Genomic DNA, 20,616 nt, shown 5'->3' with positions numbered 1-20,616 from the left:
ACCACCCATCCCATCGGGTATATCATCTTCCTCTCCCAACGAAGTGGTCGCTGTGTCATTGCCTTCTCCATCAGATGACCAGAGACAGTTCCAGGAGTCTATTAAGGGTGGCTGAGATGATTCCCTCAGGAGGAGGTCCAGGAGTTATCCCACAAACTGCTGGATATTCTCCAGAGTGTTGGAAGGAGTAAGATGGTGCGCCCAGTGAACAAGTCTATCCTAGAGACAGCCAAGGTGGTGTGGCATACTCCAACTATATGTGCACCTACATGTAAGAGGGCAGAGAAAAGTTTTGTCCCATCTAAGGGAGCAGATTTCTTTTTTACTCCATCATGCCTCGAACTGCTTGTGGTGCAAGCTGCCACACAAAGGAGTAGACAACAATAAAGCAGATACCTCCCTTCAGAAAAGGAGGTGAAATGTCTGGACCTTCTGGGAAGGAGGGAATTTACATCAACAAGCTTGCAGTTCCACATAGCCAGTATCCAAGTGCTTCTGGAAAAGTATCATTTTGCCAACTATTCCAAGTTTTCGGAATTTAGAGACAAGTGCTCTGCCTTCCTTGGGGAGGCAATTCCAGGCCCTTTATTGAATAAGGTAGATTGGTGGCTATATCATCCCTCCAGGCAGCGGTAGACATGGCTGATACAGCTTCTAGATCAATGGCTACCAACATTGTGGTGTGAGGGGAAAAAACTGGCTTCACTCCTCAGGATTCCCCAGAGAAGTCCTGGCCACTATGGAGTACTTACAGTTGAAGGAGACAGCGTATTCAGCCAAAAGACTGATGAGTCATTACCCCCCATTAAAAGACTTGAAGGTGACCCTCTGCTCCCTGGGTTTATATAGACCAGCTCTCAGGAGGAAATATAGCAAATAATCCTGCACCATCCTGGACCACCAGCTCAGCCCTTCTACCACTGGAAAGGGTACAAACTGCCACAAAAGAGGCAGAGTGCAAAGACCCAAGCAGAATGCTGCTCTTTCCATCCTCAACTATCAGGCAAGAAATACTTCTGACAGGACCTCCAAGAGCAGCCAACTCACCCAGAAGCCATGTTCTCCCACCCCTGAAATTCGATTTGGTGGCTAGCTGGCCCAATTTTTCCATATATGGCAATCACAGCAGATGGAAGGGTCTTCTGTGTCATCTGCTTTGATTACACAATGGTTCCTTTCCCCTCCCCCTCCAAAATCCTCTTCCCGCTCTCTTTTCAGGGACCACTCTCATGAAGGAGCACCTTACAGGAAGTACACTCTCTACTTCATCAAGGGTCCACAGAGCAGGTGCCAGCACCAGGGAAACAGTTTTTATTCCAAATATTTCATGATCCCCAAGAAAACAGGAGGATGGAGACCCACGTTAGACCTCCATCACCTCAGTTTCTTTGTCTGAAAATTAAGATTCAGAATGGTCACTCTGGCATCAATAATCCTGCCTGAACAGAAAAAAATGATTCACAACTCTTGACATCAAGGGTGCCTATTTTCACATAGATATCTTTCTGTCCCACAGGAGGTTCCTGAGTGGTAGGTACAAACCACTCTCAATACAGGGTGCTTCCCTTTGAATTAGCAACAACACCCAGAGTATTCATAAAAGTGCTTCCAGAAGTAGCAGCACACTTCCGTCCATATCCATGTTCAGTAGTAGCAGAACTCAATAGCCCATATCCATATCTTTCTTATGGGAAAGTCTTGTCGGAAGGCACCCTCATCAACCTCATCCTTACTCACTCTCCAAACATCTGTAGGAATCTGCATAAATGTAGAAAAGTCCACTTTAACTCCAACACAGACCATAGATTTCATCGGAGCAACTCTAGACTCACTTAGAGCCAGAGTTTATCTCCCCATGGATAAGTTCATGAACATTCTGATTAATCAGCTCAGAAAGAGTCCACTGACATCGATTCAGACATGCCTCATCCTCCTGGGTCATATGGCATCTTGCACTTAGGACCCCATTTGTAAGATCACAACTCTGCTGCCTACAAACCTGGCTTCAGACAGTTTACATGCCAAGTAAACACTGCCTGGACAAGTTTTGTTATGATCCCTCACAGTGTACACGACTCTGTAGCTTGGTGGCAGGACAAAGAACAGCTGTGCATAGAAGTTCCCTCACTCCCCACTCCTCAGAAGACATTGATGGCAGATGCCTATCTCAAAGTCTGGGGTACTCATCTGAACAAACACACGGTACAAGGAACATTGACCCCTCCTATAAATCTGTTAGTTTTTAAGGTGTCACTGGACTCCTTGTTTTTGTGGATACAGACTAAGGATATGTCTACACTACGCACCGGATCAGCAGGCAGCGATCGATCCAACGGGGATCGTAAATTGACCCCCGAGCCCTCTCCCATCCCGCGAGAGGTGCAGGCAGAGTTGACTTACCGCGGTAAGTCGATCTAAGTACGTCGACTTCAGCTACGTTATTCACGTAGCTAAAGTTGTGTAACTTAGATCGATCCCCCATGTCCCCCCACAGTGTAGACTAGGGCTAACGCAGCTACCCCTCTGATATAAATCTTCTGGAACTGAAAGCAGTTCAGGAAGCCTGCATATGGTTCTTACCATTTATCCACTCCCAACATGTTCAGGTAATGTTGGGCAACATAACTGTATTCTATATGAACAAGCAAAGGGCGGGGGGAGCAAGATCTACACCCCTTTGTATAGAGATGGTCCACCAATAATTGGTGCATTCGTCATCAAATAATGCTGTCAGCAGTACACTTCTCTGGAATACACAAAACTCTAATAGAAAGCCTTAGCTGTCACTTTTCGACAGAACGCAATTGGGAGATTCATGACTCAGTGGTAGGAGACATATTCCAACAATGGGTATCCCCATTTCTAGACCTATTTGTGTTGCAGGACACCAAACAATGCGCTGCGCAAGGGGGCAAAGGGACAGAATTCCAGAGATGATGCCCTTCTAATCCCATGGTCAGGCAGTCTGATGTACGCATTTCCCCCCATCCCACTCCTACTTCAAATTCTCAGGAAGATCTGGGAGGATGTGGCAATCATCCTCATCACCACCAGGTGGCCAAGACAATTTTGGTTTCCCATTCTTCGGCTGTCATCCCATCCGCCAGTCAGCATTCAACCCTTCCGAGATATCCTGATGCAGGACAAGAGCAGGCTCAGACATCCAAATCCAGGACCAGCTTCACCTCACAGCACAGTATTTGGATAGGCATCAAACCTAGAGTAGAAATGTTTGGCAGCTGTTAGTCATTCTTAGCAACTGCTGGAAAGAGTCCACCAGCAAGTGTTTCTATGCCTTGAAGAAGAGGGGAAGGAGGATAGGTAATGGAATACAGACAGGGAACACATCACAAAGAACTCTGGTTATAGAAGATAGGTAACCATTCCTTCTTCTTTGAATGCTGGTCCCTATGTGTATTTCCCTGTGAGTGACTGACAAATAGTATTCAAGAAGAAGGGGTGTGTGAGATGGTATTGTGGTATTGAGGATTGAAGGACCATGGTCCCAAAGGATGCATCAGCTGAGATGTGCACCAGGGACTCCACGTGGCTGCTTTACATAAGTCAACAAGAGGTATGCCCTTAAATGAAGCTACTGAAGCAGCATTTGCTCTGGTGGAGTGGGCCCTCACTATGCAGTGGAGGAGTTTTCAACAACTGGCAACAGAGCAAGGTACACCCCAATATCCACTTCATCTTTACAACGAGATTGCTTGCCTTCTCATGTATTCTGCAATGCCAACAAAGAGCCTGGGTGACCTCCTAAAGGATTTTGTTCTTTGAAGATAGAATACCAATGCCTGAGACACATCCAGGGAATGGAGTCTCTGTTCCTTATTGGTGGTATGAGGCTTAGGGACAAACACAGGTAAGTGTATGGACTGATTCATGTAGAAATTGGAGATTACTCTGGGGACAAATTTACGGAAACCTTATCTTTATGGAATATGGTCTAAGGTGGATTAGCTCTTAGGGCCCCCAATTTGCTTACCTTTCTAGCTGAAGTGATGGCCATCAGAAAGGTTTGAGTAAACCTTTAAAAAAACAACCAGTAACTGGATGCATGAAGATCGAACAGTTGTTGATCAGAGCATGGCAGGCACTGATCATTGCCAAATGAATGCATAGCAAGCTAATGGAAAGCCTGGAGGATTTCAAGGTCGGTAGACAGTCCAAAATAGTAGGAATATTCATTTCCCCTCAGGACATATGGTGTGTAGGGCCCAACCATAGAATCTTTTCCATGTGAAGAAACACTTGCTGGTGCAGGTCAGAGCATGAGGCAAGCAAGAGCGCAGGCATGGCCACTAGCAAGAATCTTCAGTCTTGGTCACATGGAGCGCATGTGTACCCACAGTGAAATACACATAGGGACCAAACATCTTGAAGAACAACTCCAGTTACAGAAGGTAAGTAATCTTTCTTTTCTTTCTTTAGCTCATGTCTACCGTAGAAACTATATACAGAAATAATTGAATTTTTAGTAAAAAAACAAATGAGTTTTCAAGATTAGCATTTTTTTAAGCCTGTATAATGTTTTGGAAGACTAGATTTCCGATATATTTGTTACAAATAAAGAGAAAAAATTGATTTACTGCTTTCATGGCATAACAGGTTGATCTTCAGTGTGAATGTGGAAGAAGAAAGGAGAGTATGATTTGCTCAGAAGCATCTAGTACATATCAAAGGTTTGTACTGGTTATTTTATTCCTTGTCCTTTTCTCGACTTCCTTTCTTCTACAGTTTCTCAAAGTTAGGGTTTCTGCATTTGACTTTTATATGGTAACCTATTGGGTTCACCTGCCCTGTTATATACACTTTTCCCAAATTAAATGAGCTACCCTATAGTTCTTTTTCCCCCTCCCTATTCTTCTGAACTTATTTGCTGACCAGTATGTACTGAAAGATATTCCTTCTCTCATTGCTGATTGGAGGTAGAGCAGAACTTTGGTTGCATATCAGGGCTAGGATCTCCCGTCCCTGGAACACTACAGAGTTCTAGCCATCCAGAGCTATTTAGATGCAGACTATACCAATGGCTCTAAATTATTTCTAAATTTCTTCATTCTGTTTATTTACATTTGGATTATATTGGAAACAACAGGAGGATATTGGGGACTTTTTAAATCCTAAAGTATAATTACTGCTGGGTAGCACTTTTGTCTCTTCCTTTCAAGACCATGACAAAGGCCTGAAAAGTAAAGGGGTGCAAATGCTGTCTATGTGGCTTCTTCCCTCACTGCCAGGTCTCTGAGTACAAAATACCTGAAATGCATGGGCAAGATATCCGTAAAGTGTGTGGAAAAGCTAGATGCCTGTGCAGTCTTCAGAAAGTGGAGCATGTAGTTCCCAGTCATCATGTAGGTCAAATCTCTATCAATCTGTCAATCTATCAAACAGGCTGCAGGGCCCTTCCCTGTACTTCATAATACAGTAGGTGTCACACAGACCACCAAAAAGGTGCAAGCGTGTGCCGAACATTGTTTGTTTAGTCCCATTAACTTCAATGAAACTACTCATATGTTAAAGATTATGTGTTGAATCAGGGCCCCAGTTTTTTATAATGGATCACTGTCCAGAATGGTGTCACGTATGCCGGGGTCATCTGTGCTAGTCATCACAATTGCTTCCTTGAAGGAACAGAGGATCATCTCCCACACATTTTTAGTGGTAGTGTTGGACTGGTAGTTGGAGAGAATATAATATACAAGGAATAGATTACCATTCTCACTCATACATTCCATTCTCACACTGCAAAAACTGTCAACAACTGTTCCCTTTGTCACCAATACTTTAATAGACAAAATAACCCATACCAAAGCCAGAACAGTGACATTATCAAAGCATGCATCAATTTGACATTAACTGATTATTAGGAGCAATGAGGAGAGGCTGAGGGAACTGGGGTTATTTAGTCTGCAGAAGAGAAGAGTGAGGGGGGGATTTGATAGCAGCCTTCAACTACCTGAAGGGGGGTTCCATAGAGGATGGAGCTAGGCTGTTCTCAGTGCTGGCAGATGACAGAACAAGAAGCAATGGTCTCAAGTTGCAGTAGGGCAGATCTAGGTTGGCTATTAGGCAACACTATTTCACTGGGCGAGTGGTGAAGCACTGGAAGGGTTACCTAGAGAGGTGTAAAAGCAGCAAAGAGTCCTGTGGCACCTTATAGACTAACAGACGTATAGGAGCATGAGCTTTCGTGGGTGAATACCCACTTCTTCGGATGCATGTAGTGGAAATTTCCAGAGGCAGGTATAAATATGCAAGCAAGAGTGAGTCAGGCTAGAGATAATGAGGTTAGTTCAATCAGGGAGGATGAGGCCCTCTTCTAGCAGTTGAGGTGTGAACACCAAGGGAGGAGAAACTGCTTTTGTAGTTGGCTAGCCATTCACAGTCTTTGTTTAATCCTGAGCTGATGGTGTCAAATTTGCAGATGAACTGAAGTTCAGCAGTTTCTCTTTGAAGTCTGGTCCTGAAGTTTTTTTGCTGCGGGATGGCTACCTTTAAATCTGCTATTGTGTGTCCAGGGAGGTTGAAGTGATCTCCTACAGGTTTTTGTATGTTGCCATTCCTAATATCTGATTTGTGTCCATTTATCCTTTTACGTAGGGACTGTCCAGTTTGGCCGATGTACGTAGCAGAGGGGCATTGCTGGCATATGATGGCGTATATTACATTGGTGGACGTGCAGGTGAATGAGCCGGTGATGGTGTGGCTGATCTGGTTAGGTCCTGTGATGGTGTCGTTGGTGTAGATATGTGGGCAGAGTTGGCATCGAGGTTTGTTGCATGGATTGGTTCATGAGTTAGTTACTATGGTGCGGTGTGTAGTTACTGGTGAGAATATGCTTCAGGTTGGCGAGTTGTCTGTGGGCGAGGACTGGCCTGCCACCCAAGGCCTGTGAAAGTGAGGGATCGTTGTCCAGGATGGGTTGTTGGATGATGATGCGTTGGAGAGGTTTTAGCTGGGGACTGTATGTGATGGCCAGTGGAGTTCTGTTGGATTCTTTCTTGGGCTTGTCTTGCAGTAGGAGGCTTCTGGGTACACGTCTGGCTCTGTTGATCTATTTCCTTAGTGTTTTTAAGGCCCAGCTTGACAAAGCCTTGGCTGGGATGATTTAGTTGGTGTTGGTCCTGTTTTGAGCAGGGGATTGGATTAGATGACCTCCTGAGGTCTCTTCCAACCCTAATATTCTATGACAAGATACTGCAACTATCTGAATATCTAATGGTTTGTTACTGAGTGACTCCTACTCTATGAAACTGATGAAGGAATACTTTGATAATATTCCACACATGCCTTTAACAGGTAAGGAGACGTAATAATAATGCACTCTTCTCATCTGGAAAGAATATAAAAGAAAATTTACTGGTCCAAAGAGATTTATAAAATAATTTATATAAATTGGAAAGACATTTTTAGCATCCTGACAGGGTATGAAGGGACATGCCCTCATTCTAATGGAGAGGAGACTAAGGAGCTGTTCTGGGCCTGTTCAGCATTAATGAGGCACACTTGTAAGCCTTGTTCTGCCTGGAAAAGGGGGGAGCTTAAAAACAGAAATCTGCCACAGGAAGAGGCAGTGAATAGGAGGGCTGCTCCACCTCAGAGGCTGCTGACAACAGAGACAGGTCAGCCAAGAGGGAGGCAGGCCTTTCCCCTCCCAAAGCTACACAGACTAGCTACAAAGCAAGATGCCCCAAGAGGAGGGGCTAAAGGTAGACCCCTCTACAAGACAACAGACTCGCTGATAGACCAAGTCCAAAGACTGAATCCAGAAAGACTGCCTGAGTCACAGGCCACTTTTGCCTTGCTGTGTTTTCCTTTCCTTCAAGAGAGAGGACCATTCTTTTGTCTGTCTGTTATATTCAGAGAACCCCACATATGCTACGTTTGTTATATTCAGAGAACCCTCATATGCTACGAAAAATATTCTATTGTCAGGCTGTCTAAAATGCTTGTGGCCTGATTTTTAAGAACTTAGCATTTATAGCACTTTATTTGTTCAGAGCACAGTTCTCATTGACTTATTTTTTCAGCTATGAGCCCTCTCAGCACTTCTGCTAAACAGGTCTTAGGATATTAAGTGGAGCACCAGAACATGAGGAGCACACAGTGACCACCTGTAAACAGTCTGGTTTAAGTTACTTACCCAGCTATTGAGTTCTTAACTTTGCAACATTAACAGACATTTAACATAGTTTTTTGTGTGTAATTTTACTAAGTTTTTATACAAAGTGGGGGGAAATGTAAATTCCATTATGAAGAACCGTATTAACTCCCAGATGGTTCATCAGTAAGGTTAGAACTGTTAGCTCCACAACCCCTACTTCTACCTCCTGAGCTAGAAAAATAACTGATGTAGTAGTAGTAAGTTGTCTTCTTCTATGTGGACCAACGACTAGAGGGGGATGAGACATACTTTGCCAGTAGATTTGACAGCTGTTTGCTGACAGGATTGTTGAAACTCGGGAATCTAGGAATTCCAGGTTTTGAGAGAAGTGTGCTAGAGTGCTTTGAGATCCTTCTGCCCCTGGTCACTCCAGCCAGTCCTCATCTGAATCCCAGTTTCCCCTTGGCTCCTCATCCCAGTCTCTCCCTATCCCCTGGCTTCTCGTCCTGGTATGAGTCTTCCATCATCCCCTTGCTCCCCCCAGGCCCAGCTCCTCACCTCTCTGCATTCCAGCAAGGCTGCTTCTTCGAGTGCTTGCACATGTCAATTCCATTCTAGGTGTGTGCCCGCCAACGTGCACCATTGTCGGAATTTTTTGTCTTAGCAGTATCCGTAGGGCCAGCTTTGGCACCCTCTGCAGTCCTGCGATCATGCCCTGGTATATGAGGTACCACCGGCCCTACACCGTCTCAGTTTCTTCGTATCAGCTGTGACGGTTGGTTGGAGTGCCTTCCTCTTGCATTTGCAAGTGTGATAGCGTTTTCATAGTTAATTAGCGTTAGTCGTTTGTATAGTGTTCTATGGTTAGTGTCCCCATTAGGGATCTTGTCCCAGGAACGGGGCTTGCCCTGGTTCCCAGGCTTCAAGCCATGCTCAGTCTGCAACAAGCCTATGCCAGTTAGCACCCCCATAGCAGCTGCCTAAAGTGCTTGGGGAGTCGCATGTGAAGGAGAGGTGCAGGATTTGTAAAAACTTTAGGCCAAGGACCGAAAAAGAATCAGACATTTAACTTAAAGCCCTCCTCAGGGAGGCTGCACTTCGCCCAGTGTCGGAGCCATCCCGCTCCCTCAGTTCAACACCTAGTACATCAACGTCAGTGCAGAGTGCTCCGCCGGCACCGAGTTCCTCTCAGCACCGCTCCCCCTCGCAGGTGCCTAAGAAGCACCAGAAAAAGCAGCATGGCTCCCCAGCGCCAAGTAAAGAGGGAAATAGGGTGTTGAGCAAAGAACCTGTTTGGGCTGCCTGCCCACCCCGGAGCTCCAAGGGGGTACCTCTCCATCTGGACCTCTCAGCCCGCCCAGGGTTCCACCTCCGACTCCTCCAAGTGGTATGGGACCCCAGTACTTGTTTAGTGCCTTTGGCACCCAAGGTCTTCTAGGTGGCTAGGAACCTTATGGCCCTCCTGGCACCGCCTACGCCATGTCCAGCAGTAGATACTGCTAAGGCTTCCCAGTCCAAGAGCAAGCCAGCCATGGGTCTGCCTCAAAGAGTAGTGGACCATTGCCGGTCTCTGGAGCAGAGGCATCATTCCCTGGCTCAGTGACCACAATCCCCAGCTCCGCAACCGTGGTCCCCAGCCAAATGACCCAGGTCACCGGCACCGCACTCGCGGTCCCCGTTGATGCAGTGCAGATCACCTGCATTGAGACACTGGGCTCCACATTCCCAGTTCTGACCCTCCGCCCGGCAACTGATGCCCCAGCGCAGGTCTCTGTCCCCCAGACAGTCTTTGGTGCGTTGCTCTCCACCCTCACAGCACCATTCCCCATCATCCCAGCACCGTTCCCAAGAGAGTTGTCAATCATTGCCCATTAGGCACCGGTCCCCTGCTTCTGGAGTCAGCCGCCAAACACAAGCCTCCACGGCCCACCCTTGGTCCCAAAGGGGAGAATCATCTGAGTTGGAGCATGAGTTTAGCCCTTTGCCTCGTAAGTAGCGATCTCACTGGGTTCCGGAGTCCAGCAGAGCACCTGCGACAGCCATGTGGCAGCAGTGCCACTGGCCAGCTCAATAGCCCTATTGGAACCCGTGGGATCTGCCAATGATGACGGTGCCTTATTCGCACCAATCCTCTCTGGCCACCATGGAGAAACGCCCTTCTGCACCACCAGCACCGAGCTCGGAACATGGCACAGCCTCTGGGGCAGGGACGGAGGAAGAGGTGCCATCACCACAGGAGCCCTGCCTACTGGGGGAGAGTGCCCTAACCTCCCTATGGTGGTGCCATTGTCATCTTCGTCACTGGATGAGGTGGTGGTGGGGCCCTTACACTCGGCCCCCAGATGATTTTAAGGCACACCAAGCTGGAGGTGGAGGAGCTGATAGAGCCAACAGACCCCCTGTTCGATTTCCTAACAGCAGCAGCCCCAACAAGGGTCACGCTGCTGGTGCACAAGGGGGTCCTAAGAATTGAGAAGGCCCTGTGGCAAACCCCTTCTTCTATTCCACCAACATCCAAGCGGACAGAAAAAAAGTACTTTGTCCCTGCCAAAGGGTTTGAATATCTATATAACCACCTGCCCCTGGGGTCACTAGTGGTATCTGTGGCCAACAAAAGGGACAGACAGGGTCAGGACGCAAAGAGACTGGACCTTTTTTGGGAGAAAAGTTTATTTGGCGGCCAGTCTCAGCTCAGGGTGTCAAACCGCCAGGCTCTGTTGGGGAGATACAATTTTAATTTGTGGGACTCCCTCAATGAGTTCAGAGACTCCCTGCATCAGGGCGTTGGCACGGAGTTTGCAATCATTCTGGAGGAGGGAAAGATGGTGGCGAGGTACTCTCTCCAGGTGGCATGGGACTCGACTGACTCAGCAGCTAGAGTCGTGGCCTCAGCTATGGCCATGAGACACAGTTTGTGGCTGCAATCCTCGGGTCTCTCCCAGGAAATGCCGTCCTCCATCCAAGACCTCCCTTTCGAGGGTACTCTTTTCGGAACAGACAGATATGAGGCTGAGTGGCCTGAAGGACTCTTAGGCCACCTTGCGTTCACTAAGCCTTTACATGCTGCAATCTGCAAAAAAGCAGTTCCAGCTGCCTCCTCCACCCAGACCCTGGGGGCCCCCTCGACAGGGCACCTACAAAAGAAAGGAGAGAGCCAAGAGGTTAAAGCACCATTGTCCCTCATCCTCTCATTCACCTGCCCAGTCTGGTCAAGTAAGACATCAAAGGGGCTCGAGGCAGGCATTTTGATGGTGCGCATGAGGATGGCACCCCAGTCGATTTCCAGGATCCAAACCCCCTCCCCCAATTTATTTTTCAACTGCCTACATCCCTTCCTCCCTTGGCATGATCCTGTGTAACATCGGACTGTTGGGTGCTCAGCATAATATTTTTGGGCTACACCCTACAGTTTTCAAAAAAAAACCTTGCCCACCTTCCCCATCCCTCTTCAGGTACCCTTCTCACGAGCAACCTCTTGTTCAGGAGGTTGGAACCCCCTGCACCTGGGGGCAGTAGAAGAGGTCGCTCAAGACATGAGGGGGAAAGGGTTTTATTCCTCTCATTTCCTAATTCCAAAGGCAAAAGTGGGGCCTAAGACCCATTCTGGACCTGTGTCACCTCAACAAATATCTCAAGAACTTGAAGTTTCGCATGGTCTTCCTAGCCTCCATCATCCCCTCCTTGGATCCAGGAGACTGGTATGCCGCCCTCGACTTGAAGGATGCATACTTTCATATTTCCATTTTCAAAGGTCACAGACAGTTTCTCTTCTTTGTGGTGGGCTAGCGCCATTTCCAATTCACAGCGCTACTCTTCAACCTCTCATCTGCCCCGAGAGTATTCACAAAGTGCATGGCACCAGTGGCCGCTTATGAGGAGTCAAGGTGTACAAGTTTATCTGTATCGCGACGACTGGCTCATCATGGAAAGTTCTCAGGCGCAGGTGAAAAGGAGCCTTGATCTGGTGCACTCCACCTGTCACGATCTGGGTCTATTAATAAACCAAAAGAAATCAGCTCTGACCCCTGTGCAGTGTATAGAGTTCATAGGAGCGATACTCGACTCTACACAGGCCAGAGCCTTTCTCCTGGAGACATGTTTCCAGACTGTGTCCAACCTGATCTCTCACATGAGGACCCACCCCCTCACTACCGCCCACATGTGCCTCAAGTTGTACTTACGTGGTATGGCACATGCGGCTTCTGCCAAAGGTGCATGGAGGCATGCACACACCTAGAATGGAGTGGACATGAGTAACACATCTCAAAGAGCAACAGTTCTTTGAGTACTTGCTCATGTCGATTGCAATTAGGTGTATCCATGCCACATGCACAGTAGCTGGAAGTATTTTCCCTTAGCGGTACCCATCTAGTCGGTTCAGTTCATGCACGCCCTGGAGTTGCACCTCCATGGCGCTGTATACAGGGTCCTGCCAACCCACTGTCACTTGAGTTCCTTCTTACCACCTCTGATGGTTAGCCAGAACGCTCATCGTCTCTTGCTTCGGCAAGCCTTCTCCCTAATGGTCTTCAGACTGTGCTCTGTAAATAGTTAAGTTTTATAGTTAGTTAGTTGTAGTTAGTTTAGTCATTGTATAGTTAGAATCCCAGTAAGGAATTGTTCTAGGGGTTACCCCCTGTTTTCCCTACCCCCTCCCCGGCACCAGGGCATGCCTTGGTCCCCAGGGTTTAAACCCTGTGCAGCTAGTAACAAGCCTATGCCCAGGAGTGACACTCTCGCTTCCTGCTTGAAGTATCTGGGTAAATCACATCAGAAGAACTGTTGCAAGATCTGTTGGGGATTCTGCCTCAGGACTCAAAAATAAAGAGACCAACAGTTAAAAATCCTTCTGAGGGGGGCCACCCTCCATCCCCACTCGGAGCTGAGTTCGGCTGAATTGATGCCTAGTACCTCAACATCAGTGTGCAGAGCTCCGGCATCAACATGGGAAACTTCGGAGCCAAGAAAAGATTCTGATAGAGACACTCAGCACCAGCAGGGCTCCCTGCACAGGGGCTCCACACATGATAGTGCGCGGCACCACTCCCAGTCCCCGATGCCCCGCAAAAATAAGAAGCCAGACTCACCCACACCGAGACTGGGATGGAAAGACTCAAGCGCAGTGAGACCTACATCGGGCCACTCAAGTGCGGCACCACCTAGCCCATCACCATTGACTCCTGCTCCACCAATGGGTCAGTCGGGTCAGGCTCCGCAGGACTCCCCTCCCCAGGAGAGTTGTTGAGAGGCTTTGGAGGCACTCTCCACACAAGAGTTCTTCAAGGCGGAACACAAGTGGAGTTGCATGTGAGCCTGATAAGATCAACTTTCAATAATCTTTGGCCTTCTACTGAATGTGCAGAAATCAACCCTGTCCCCCACTCAGAGGATAGAGTTCATAGGGGCAATGTTGGACTCAAGACAAGGCAAGATGTTCCTACCAGAGTTACGGTTTCAGACTCTTTGCAACATCATACAAGATATCAGATGATTTCATAGCACCACAGCAAGGAATTGCCTGAAGCTCCTCGGCCATATGGCTGCCTGTATTTATGCAGTGCAGCATGCCAGACTGAGGCTCTGACCCCTTCAGGCATGGCTAGCATCGGTGTATCGACCAAACCGGGACAGTCTAGACAACATAGTCACTCTTTCCCAGCCGGTTCTCGAGTCTCTCCTATTATGGCTCAACCCGCAAGCTCTGTGTGCAGGGATTCCTTTCTCCAGACCTCAACCATCTCTTTTCCTGGTCACGGACACATCAGCGATGGGGTGGGGAGCATATCTAGGGGAGCTCAGGACTCAGGGCCTCTGGTCCCAAACAGAGCTCTCACTTCACATCAACGTCAGGGTGCTGAGGGCAGTCCGTCTGGCATGCCAGACCTTCCAAACTCACTTGGAGGGGAGATGTGTATCAGTCATGACAGACAATACAACAACGATGTTTTATATAAACAGACGGGGGAACACGCTCCTCTCCCCTGTGCCAGGAAGCTCTCAAACTGTGGGACTTTTGCATAGCCCACTCGATACACTTGGAGGCATCTTATCTCCCTGGAGCTCAGAACGAGTTGGCAGATCATCTCAGCAGGTCCTTTCACAACCACGAGTGGTCCATCCACCCGGACATCATGAACACCATCTTTCAACAGTGGGGAACTCCTCAGATAGACTTGTTCGTGACAAGAAACAACAGGAAGTGTCCACAGTTCTGCTCCTTCCTGAATCACAGCCAATCGTGGACGTGTTCCTTCTTCCTTGGAAGGACCACCTCCTTTACGTGCTTCCACCCATTCCGCTCGTTCACAAGGTGCTACTCAAGGTTCGGAGGGACGAAGCCTCTCTGATATTGGTAGCTCTAGCCTGGCCACGTCAGCACTGGTACACGTCTCTTCTGGAGCTGTCAGTAGAAACTCCTGTGATTAGATGTTTGGCTGCGAGTGTGTGTGTGTGTTCCCTTTGTGTACTGCCCCAGCCCTGTGCAGATAGCTGGCACTGCAGACCTCAAGTGAACCACCCAATGACCGCAAGATCTGTTAAGGGACAAAGGCACAGATTTATTGTCGACGAAGCACGGTACTAGTATCCTGCAGACTATACCAGATCACTAATACATGTATGCCCGTAACAATGGACCAGCTCAGTGAACGGCGGGACTTTCCGTTCCTCCCTAGGCTAGACAAAGATACTCCCTCTTTATACTGCGATACATACATGAGTACTGTACCTCTGACATAGTTACAGTAGTTACTGCCTCCTGACTAGTTATCACTCATCACCTTGTACATGTTGGTTCGATCAAAACATCTCTATTATATACTGTCATCCTTGACCTTATCTTTTAGGAGGGGTCAGTCTGTTCCTGTTATCCTTGGGGAATGTTTTTATACTATCCTTGATATCGGGATGTTCTGGTACCACTTGATATCTGGAAGTGTTTGCGTGAGTACTCTGTGACTAGCACTTCTTAGGAATGTGTATTCCTGTAATATCAGCCCTGTTCTTGCCAGATTCTGTGAGCAGGTCCTGCTTCATACCAGGCCTCTGATACAAGGGCTTATGTCTAAGGCTCTCTTCCTACTACAACCCCGATCACTCTCCCGCTGCTCACGGACCTGATAACCCAGGACCACAGCTGTCTTCGGCATCCCAACCTCAAATCTCTCCACCTCACGGCTTGAAAGCTCCATGGCTAAATCCTATGGAGCTTGCTTGCTCTGATCCAGTTAAGGAAGTCCTCCTTGGCAATAGGAAACTGTCTACTAGGGTCACCTACCTAACCAAATGGAAGAGATTCACAATTTGGTCATCACAGAGACACACGTCTCCTATGCCCTCGTCAATACCTCATATCTTGGATTATCTTCTGCACCTGAAGCGATAGGGGCTCTCTATGTCATCAATAAAAGTCCACTTGGCTGCCATTTCTGCCTTTCGCTCAGGCATGTCTGGCCGATCGGCTTTCACCAACCCGATAGTTGGACACTTTCTTAAAGGACTTGACAGGCTGTACCCTCAAGTACGACAACCAATCCCAGCCTGGGACCTTAACCTTCTTCTTTCCAAACTAATGGGGCCCCCCCTTTGAACCACTAGCGACATGCTCATTGCTTGCTCGCTCGCTCTCTCTGTCTCATGGAAGGTAGCATTTCTGCTGGCAATAACCTATGCCAGCAGGGTTTCCGAGCTTAAGGTCCTAACATCTGAACCTACTTGCACAGCGTTCTATAAGGACACGGTTCAGCTTTGGCCGCACCCAGCCTTCCTCCTGAAGGTCGCCTCCCAGTTTCATGTTAATCAGGACATTTTTCTTCCAGTTTTTTATCCTAAGCCACATACAAATAGCCGGGAGCAAAAACTCCACTCTTTGGATGTTCGCTGGGCATCAGCTTTCTATATCGAGCAGACGAAGCTGTTTGAAAATCTAAGCAACTACTTGTCACAGTAGTAGACAGAATGAAGGGGCTCCCAGTCTCGTCCCAAAGAATTTCATCATGGATCACATCCTGTATCTGGACCTGCTACGATCTGGCTAAAGTACCTGCCACAGTGCTGACAGTGCACTCCACAAGGGTGCAGGCATCTTCAGCGGCGATCCTGGCACAGGTTCTGACCCAAGAAATTTTCAGGGCTGCAGCATGGTGATCAATCCACACTTTTACCTCTCATTATGCCATTACCCAGCAGGCTAGGGACGATGCAGCCTTCAGCAGAGCGGTGCTTCAATTAGCGAATCCATGAGCTCCAACCCCGCCTCCAAGTTCCTGCTTGGGTCCTGATTGGAATCAGCATGAGCAAGCACTCGAAAAAGAAAAAATGGTTACTTACCTTTCATAACTATTGTTCTTTGAGATATATTGCTCATGTCCATTCCAAGACCCACCCGCCTACCCCTCTGTCGGAGCAATGCCAGCAAGAAGGAACTGAAGGACCCATATACGGCGCCATGGAGGCATGACTCCAGGAAGCACCTGAACCGACCTGATGGGTACCGCTAGGGGAAAAACCTTCTGGCTTCTGTGCACGCGGCACACACACACCTAATTGGAATGGACATGAGCAACACATCTCAAAGAACAGTAGTTACGAAAGGTAGGTAACTGTTTTTTACGAAAGGTAGGTAACTGTTTTTCTGCTTCGCTTCTAATTTGCCTGGAGTATTGAGAATACAGGAGTGACAGTCTCCCTGCTCTCAGTTCCTGTGTCCAGAGGCACAGCAACATCTGGCATCTGGGAGGAGCAAGTTCATGGAAAGTCCTGCTCAGCTTTGTAGCCTTGGGCTGGAGCATGCTCATGATAGATGCAATCTTTAGAAAATATAGCTGTCAAACCCTGGGAAGTCTCTACTGAGCATATGCAAAGTGCCATTTTCAAATGCTTATAACTTGGTGAACTATGGGTGGATTTTCATGGTGAAAGCAAAAGGCACATCTTGGGCACCAAGGCAACTCTCTCTGCCAAATTTCAATTCCATGCTCCAATAGATGGAGGCATTAGAATTGCTCAACTAAACAGTTGTATGAAATTTTTAACATGGACAAAACATTTTTCCCTAACCTGATTCTGAGAAATGATCGAACAGTTTTGGCTGAAATTAAAAAAAAAAAAAAAAAAAAAAAAAAAAAAAAAAAAAAAAAAAAAAAATAAAAAAAAAAAAAAAAAAAAAAAAAAAAAAAAAAAAAAAAAAAAAAAAGGCAACATGGGTTACATACCCACTGTGGAAAATTTCAGCCGAAACAGTTAAAGTTTGACAAAGTTTATAAGCAATTGAATCCAAGGTCTTATAATGGTAAGTGATGGGTGTAGGTGTCACTACCAGCTCACCTATAATAAATGTATGAACTCTTAAATGAATATTGTTATACCACTTTAACTTAAAGCTGTATATCTACGTCTCTCAAATCTGGTATCCATTCTAGTGACTAGCTTTTCCGGAGCTACCTGATGGTGGGTTCCAGAATAATATTAAGCATGAATTCGCCAAGGGATACTACCATTAACTCTGGACAGAGGTCTTTATATACTGATTTGCTTCAGTTGCAGGCTGGAAGTGAAGCAAGACATAACTAGCCCAGGAGTAAAGAAATTTACCGTAGGAGAGGTGTGCTATTGTTTGACAAATCCGTGACACCTATATTCGGTACTCTCTCTTCGGAAGTAAAGATTTTGTCTTGGATAATGACCAGCGCATACTGTAGGTAATGCAGCTTTGTGAGGGCAGTAAATTTGCTTGCTGTTTCTAGTTTGCTCAAGGTCATGTTCCTGAAGGTATTTAGCAGAGCTGCTAGACCATGCATAGTACTGACCTGTGAATAGAACCTTAGAAGAAGGCCATCCAGACAAGGCTAATCATGTGTCCCTTTCACTTAAAGGGACGGATAACATGATATTTGTGAAATACCTGTACAAGAAGCTGAGTCTTTGTATTGAAAAAGTTTCAATACCTGTAGCAGAAGCTGAAGTATCTATGGAGACTCTCCTTGATCATATCTTCAGTAGATCTCCAGGAGGTTTATCTTCACATTCTGAAGTCCTGAGAGAGCAATGCAGTAATGATGGATTTCACTATTTCCATCTGGAATATTAATCCCTTTATATACTACTTGAGTTTTAGAATGGCCAGCATGTGATCTTTTCTCTTTGTTCCACAAAGAATCTTATGCACTTTCCAAAATCTCTCCCTACAGAACTGGCTTTGTTGTTGTGATGTGTAGGAGATAGACTATTTCATCCTTCATCTTCTGATGTGTCAAAGGATTTTGGTGCTGACAGTATTGTTTTAGTTTATTTTAACTTTCGGGAAAGAATAAACTTGTTCTGGATTCAGTGAGTGAATTCTATAGAATATCCTTTTTCTGATCTTCTACCCATTTTCTTGAGGTGGCTGACTATCAAGGGATCAAGGGAGGGCCCACCCTAACACTCTCATTAGAGAGAGTGGTGGTGGGGAAAATCTCCTCTGATTTGGGAAATGAAAACTCAAAGTCAAGAGAAGCTTTGGGAGTTGGATGGTTTTCCAGAGAAACCCAGCCTTGATTTTCCAACTTTCAGAAATGGCTGCATGAGCCTCTTCCTAATGCATAATTGCTACACTAGCTTCTGGAGGAGCAGCAGCAGCTTCAGAAGGAAAAACTTACTGAAGCAAGGTTGTCTGAAGATTCTCTGACTGGAAGGAGAAAGGTTGTGAACACGGGGAAAATTCCCTCAGTGACTGTTTTGTTTATATACTACCCAAAGATTTTACTCATAGAATATGTGGAAGGGTGTCAGTCTGCAAGTTCAGTTTCTGCAAGTGAAGCTGCAGTAGCCCCCGGGCAACTACATTAGAATTTTGAACATTCAGTAAATCTTAAGAGTCAGGTGAAGCATAAATCCCAAAAGCAGCAGCTAGAGAAATCCAGTTTCAAGTAGGTATTATTTAGGTTCTTTTTTGTTTCTGTATGCTCCCAATTGAGAATCACTCTACAAAATAAGAGGTCACAGCCAACGCTCCCAGGGGTAAGGCCCCTGTATCCAACTTTTATCTGATTAATTCTTTTATATGTGGGTTTGGCAGGATGGTATGATTGTGCTCCTTTACGAAGGAGGCTGCATATTAGGCTCAACCTTAGGCTGGGTGATTAGGTCCTTTTGGTCCTTTGGGTGCAAGCAGGATTTCTGAATCCTACTCACATCCTCATAAAACCAGACAGGGAAGAAAAATTAGACAGCGCTTCTGCAACTTAACAAGTTTTTGTTTTCTACAACACACCCAAAGTTAGATTCCCATTTGCACTAAATTCTGGGAAGTTTAGTTGAGAGCCTGAGGTATCTTTCTCATTTAAACATTTCTTCCTTTCTTTAGAAGATCTTTCAGGGAAGAACATATTGTGAGGGTTTTTAAGACTTCAAGGGGAGCCCTAAAGGCAAGAGGATAGCCTGATTTACAGATGGTATAGACATTTTGCTGTACTTTTAAGAACCACCTTCCTTGGCCAGGGGGATTTTAAAGCTTGCCATGCTCTCAGTGATACCTGAGTTACACATATTTTGTCAAATATGATAGTTCTGTTACCCGGGGTTCTTTCAACCCAAAGCTCTTGGTAACTTTTACTCTGTGCGAGGTGGTGTCAGGAAGTAAATCAGGGGAGACGCGGCCGTCCGATCGATAGATGGCTGGCACAAACAGGACAACACAAGAGTGCTTTCACATGAAGCTAAACTTTGCTTAGTCTCAAGCACTTACACACGTCCGCAACAGGTTAGTAAAACACCCCCAACCCTTGATAATTACCAAAGCTGAGTGTGGCTCTCGAGTGGCACCGCGGCAGGCTTCCAGTGACCAAATCTTCCGTCTGCCAGTGGGGACCACAAGATGTATCCAGAGGGAGAGTCCAGAAGAATCCAACTACCTCAAACTTTTCCCCCTTATTTATACATTAGTAATAGAATGACATGTCTCTTAAAGAAAACTTGTCAAGCAAGCAGTTTCAATTGTCAAGCAGAGGTTCCTTCTGATTATTGATTAACCAGGTGTGGGTTTTTCCAGAGTTTGCAGCCTTGAGGCCCTAATAGACATTCCTGGGGGCACATTCTGCTCTTCTAAAATGCATGTATCAGCAACTTCAACACAATTCTTATCAGGAAGGATGCGGGGTCAAGCTGCCCTTTCTGTGGCACCCAAAACCCCCTCCCCTCCTGCCTTGGTCAAGATGAGGCTGCGGCATGGCTAATTTACAGCCTGCTGACTTGGCTGTTTTTAGCAATAAGCCATAGTGGTTTTAGGCACTTTACTGGTTTGCTGACATCTCCCCGTACAGTTCTTTGAACTGACCAAGACTTCATTTCCAAGGTCACCATCGTCTTCTTCCTATAATAGAAAGTAGTGTTGTCACTCTGGTTGAATTAAAACATTCTAAGGCAAGAGTAGTCAATAGGTGGACTGCAGGCCAAATTTGGACCACCAGACACTTTTGAACAGACCCCAAAATCTTTTCATTTACTTATCATTGTTGGGGGGGGGG

General features: G+C 46.5%; 1 protein-coding gene across 1 annotated transcript in view; it reads left to right on the top strand.

Annotated features, from left to right (window-relative positions):
* The window catches only part of NFX1 (nuclear transcription factor, X-box binding 1), a gene marked incomplete at its 3' end in the record, with an annotated part of 129,141 nt that extends 124,453 nt beyond the window's left edge, over positions 1-4,688 (top strand). The window contains exon 16 of the mRNA XM_029913306.1: positions 4,615-4,688. Coding sequence (XP_029769166.1) covers positions 4,615-4,688 — 74 coding nt within the window. The remainder of the gene's footprint in view (positions 1-4,614) is intronic.
* Between the last annotated feature and the right edge of the window lie 15,928 nt (positions 4,689-20,616).

This window comes from Terrapene carolina, unplaced genomic scaffold (genome assembly GCF_002925995.2).
Source record: "Terrapene carolina triunguis isolate 2854851 unplaced genomic scaffold, T_m_triunguis-2.0 Scaffold580, whole genome shotgun sequence".
NCBI classification, from domain to species: Eukaryota; Metazoa; Chordata; order Testudines; family Emydidae; genus Terrapene; species Terrapene triunguis.
This window is presented reverse-complemented; position numbering and strand designations above follow the sequence as displayed.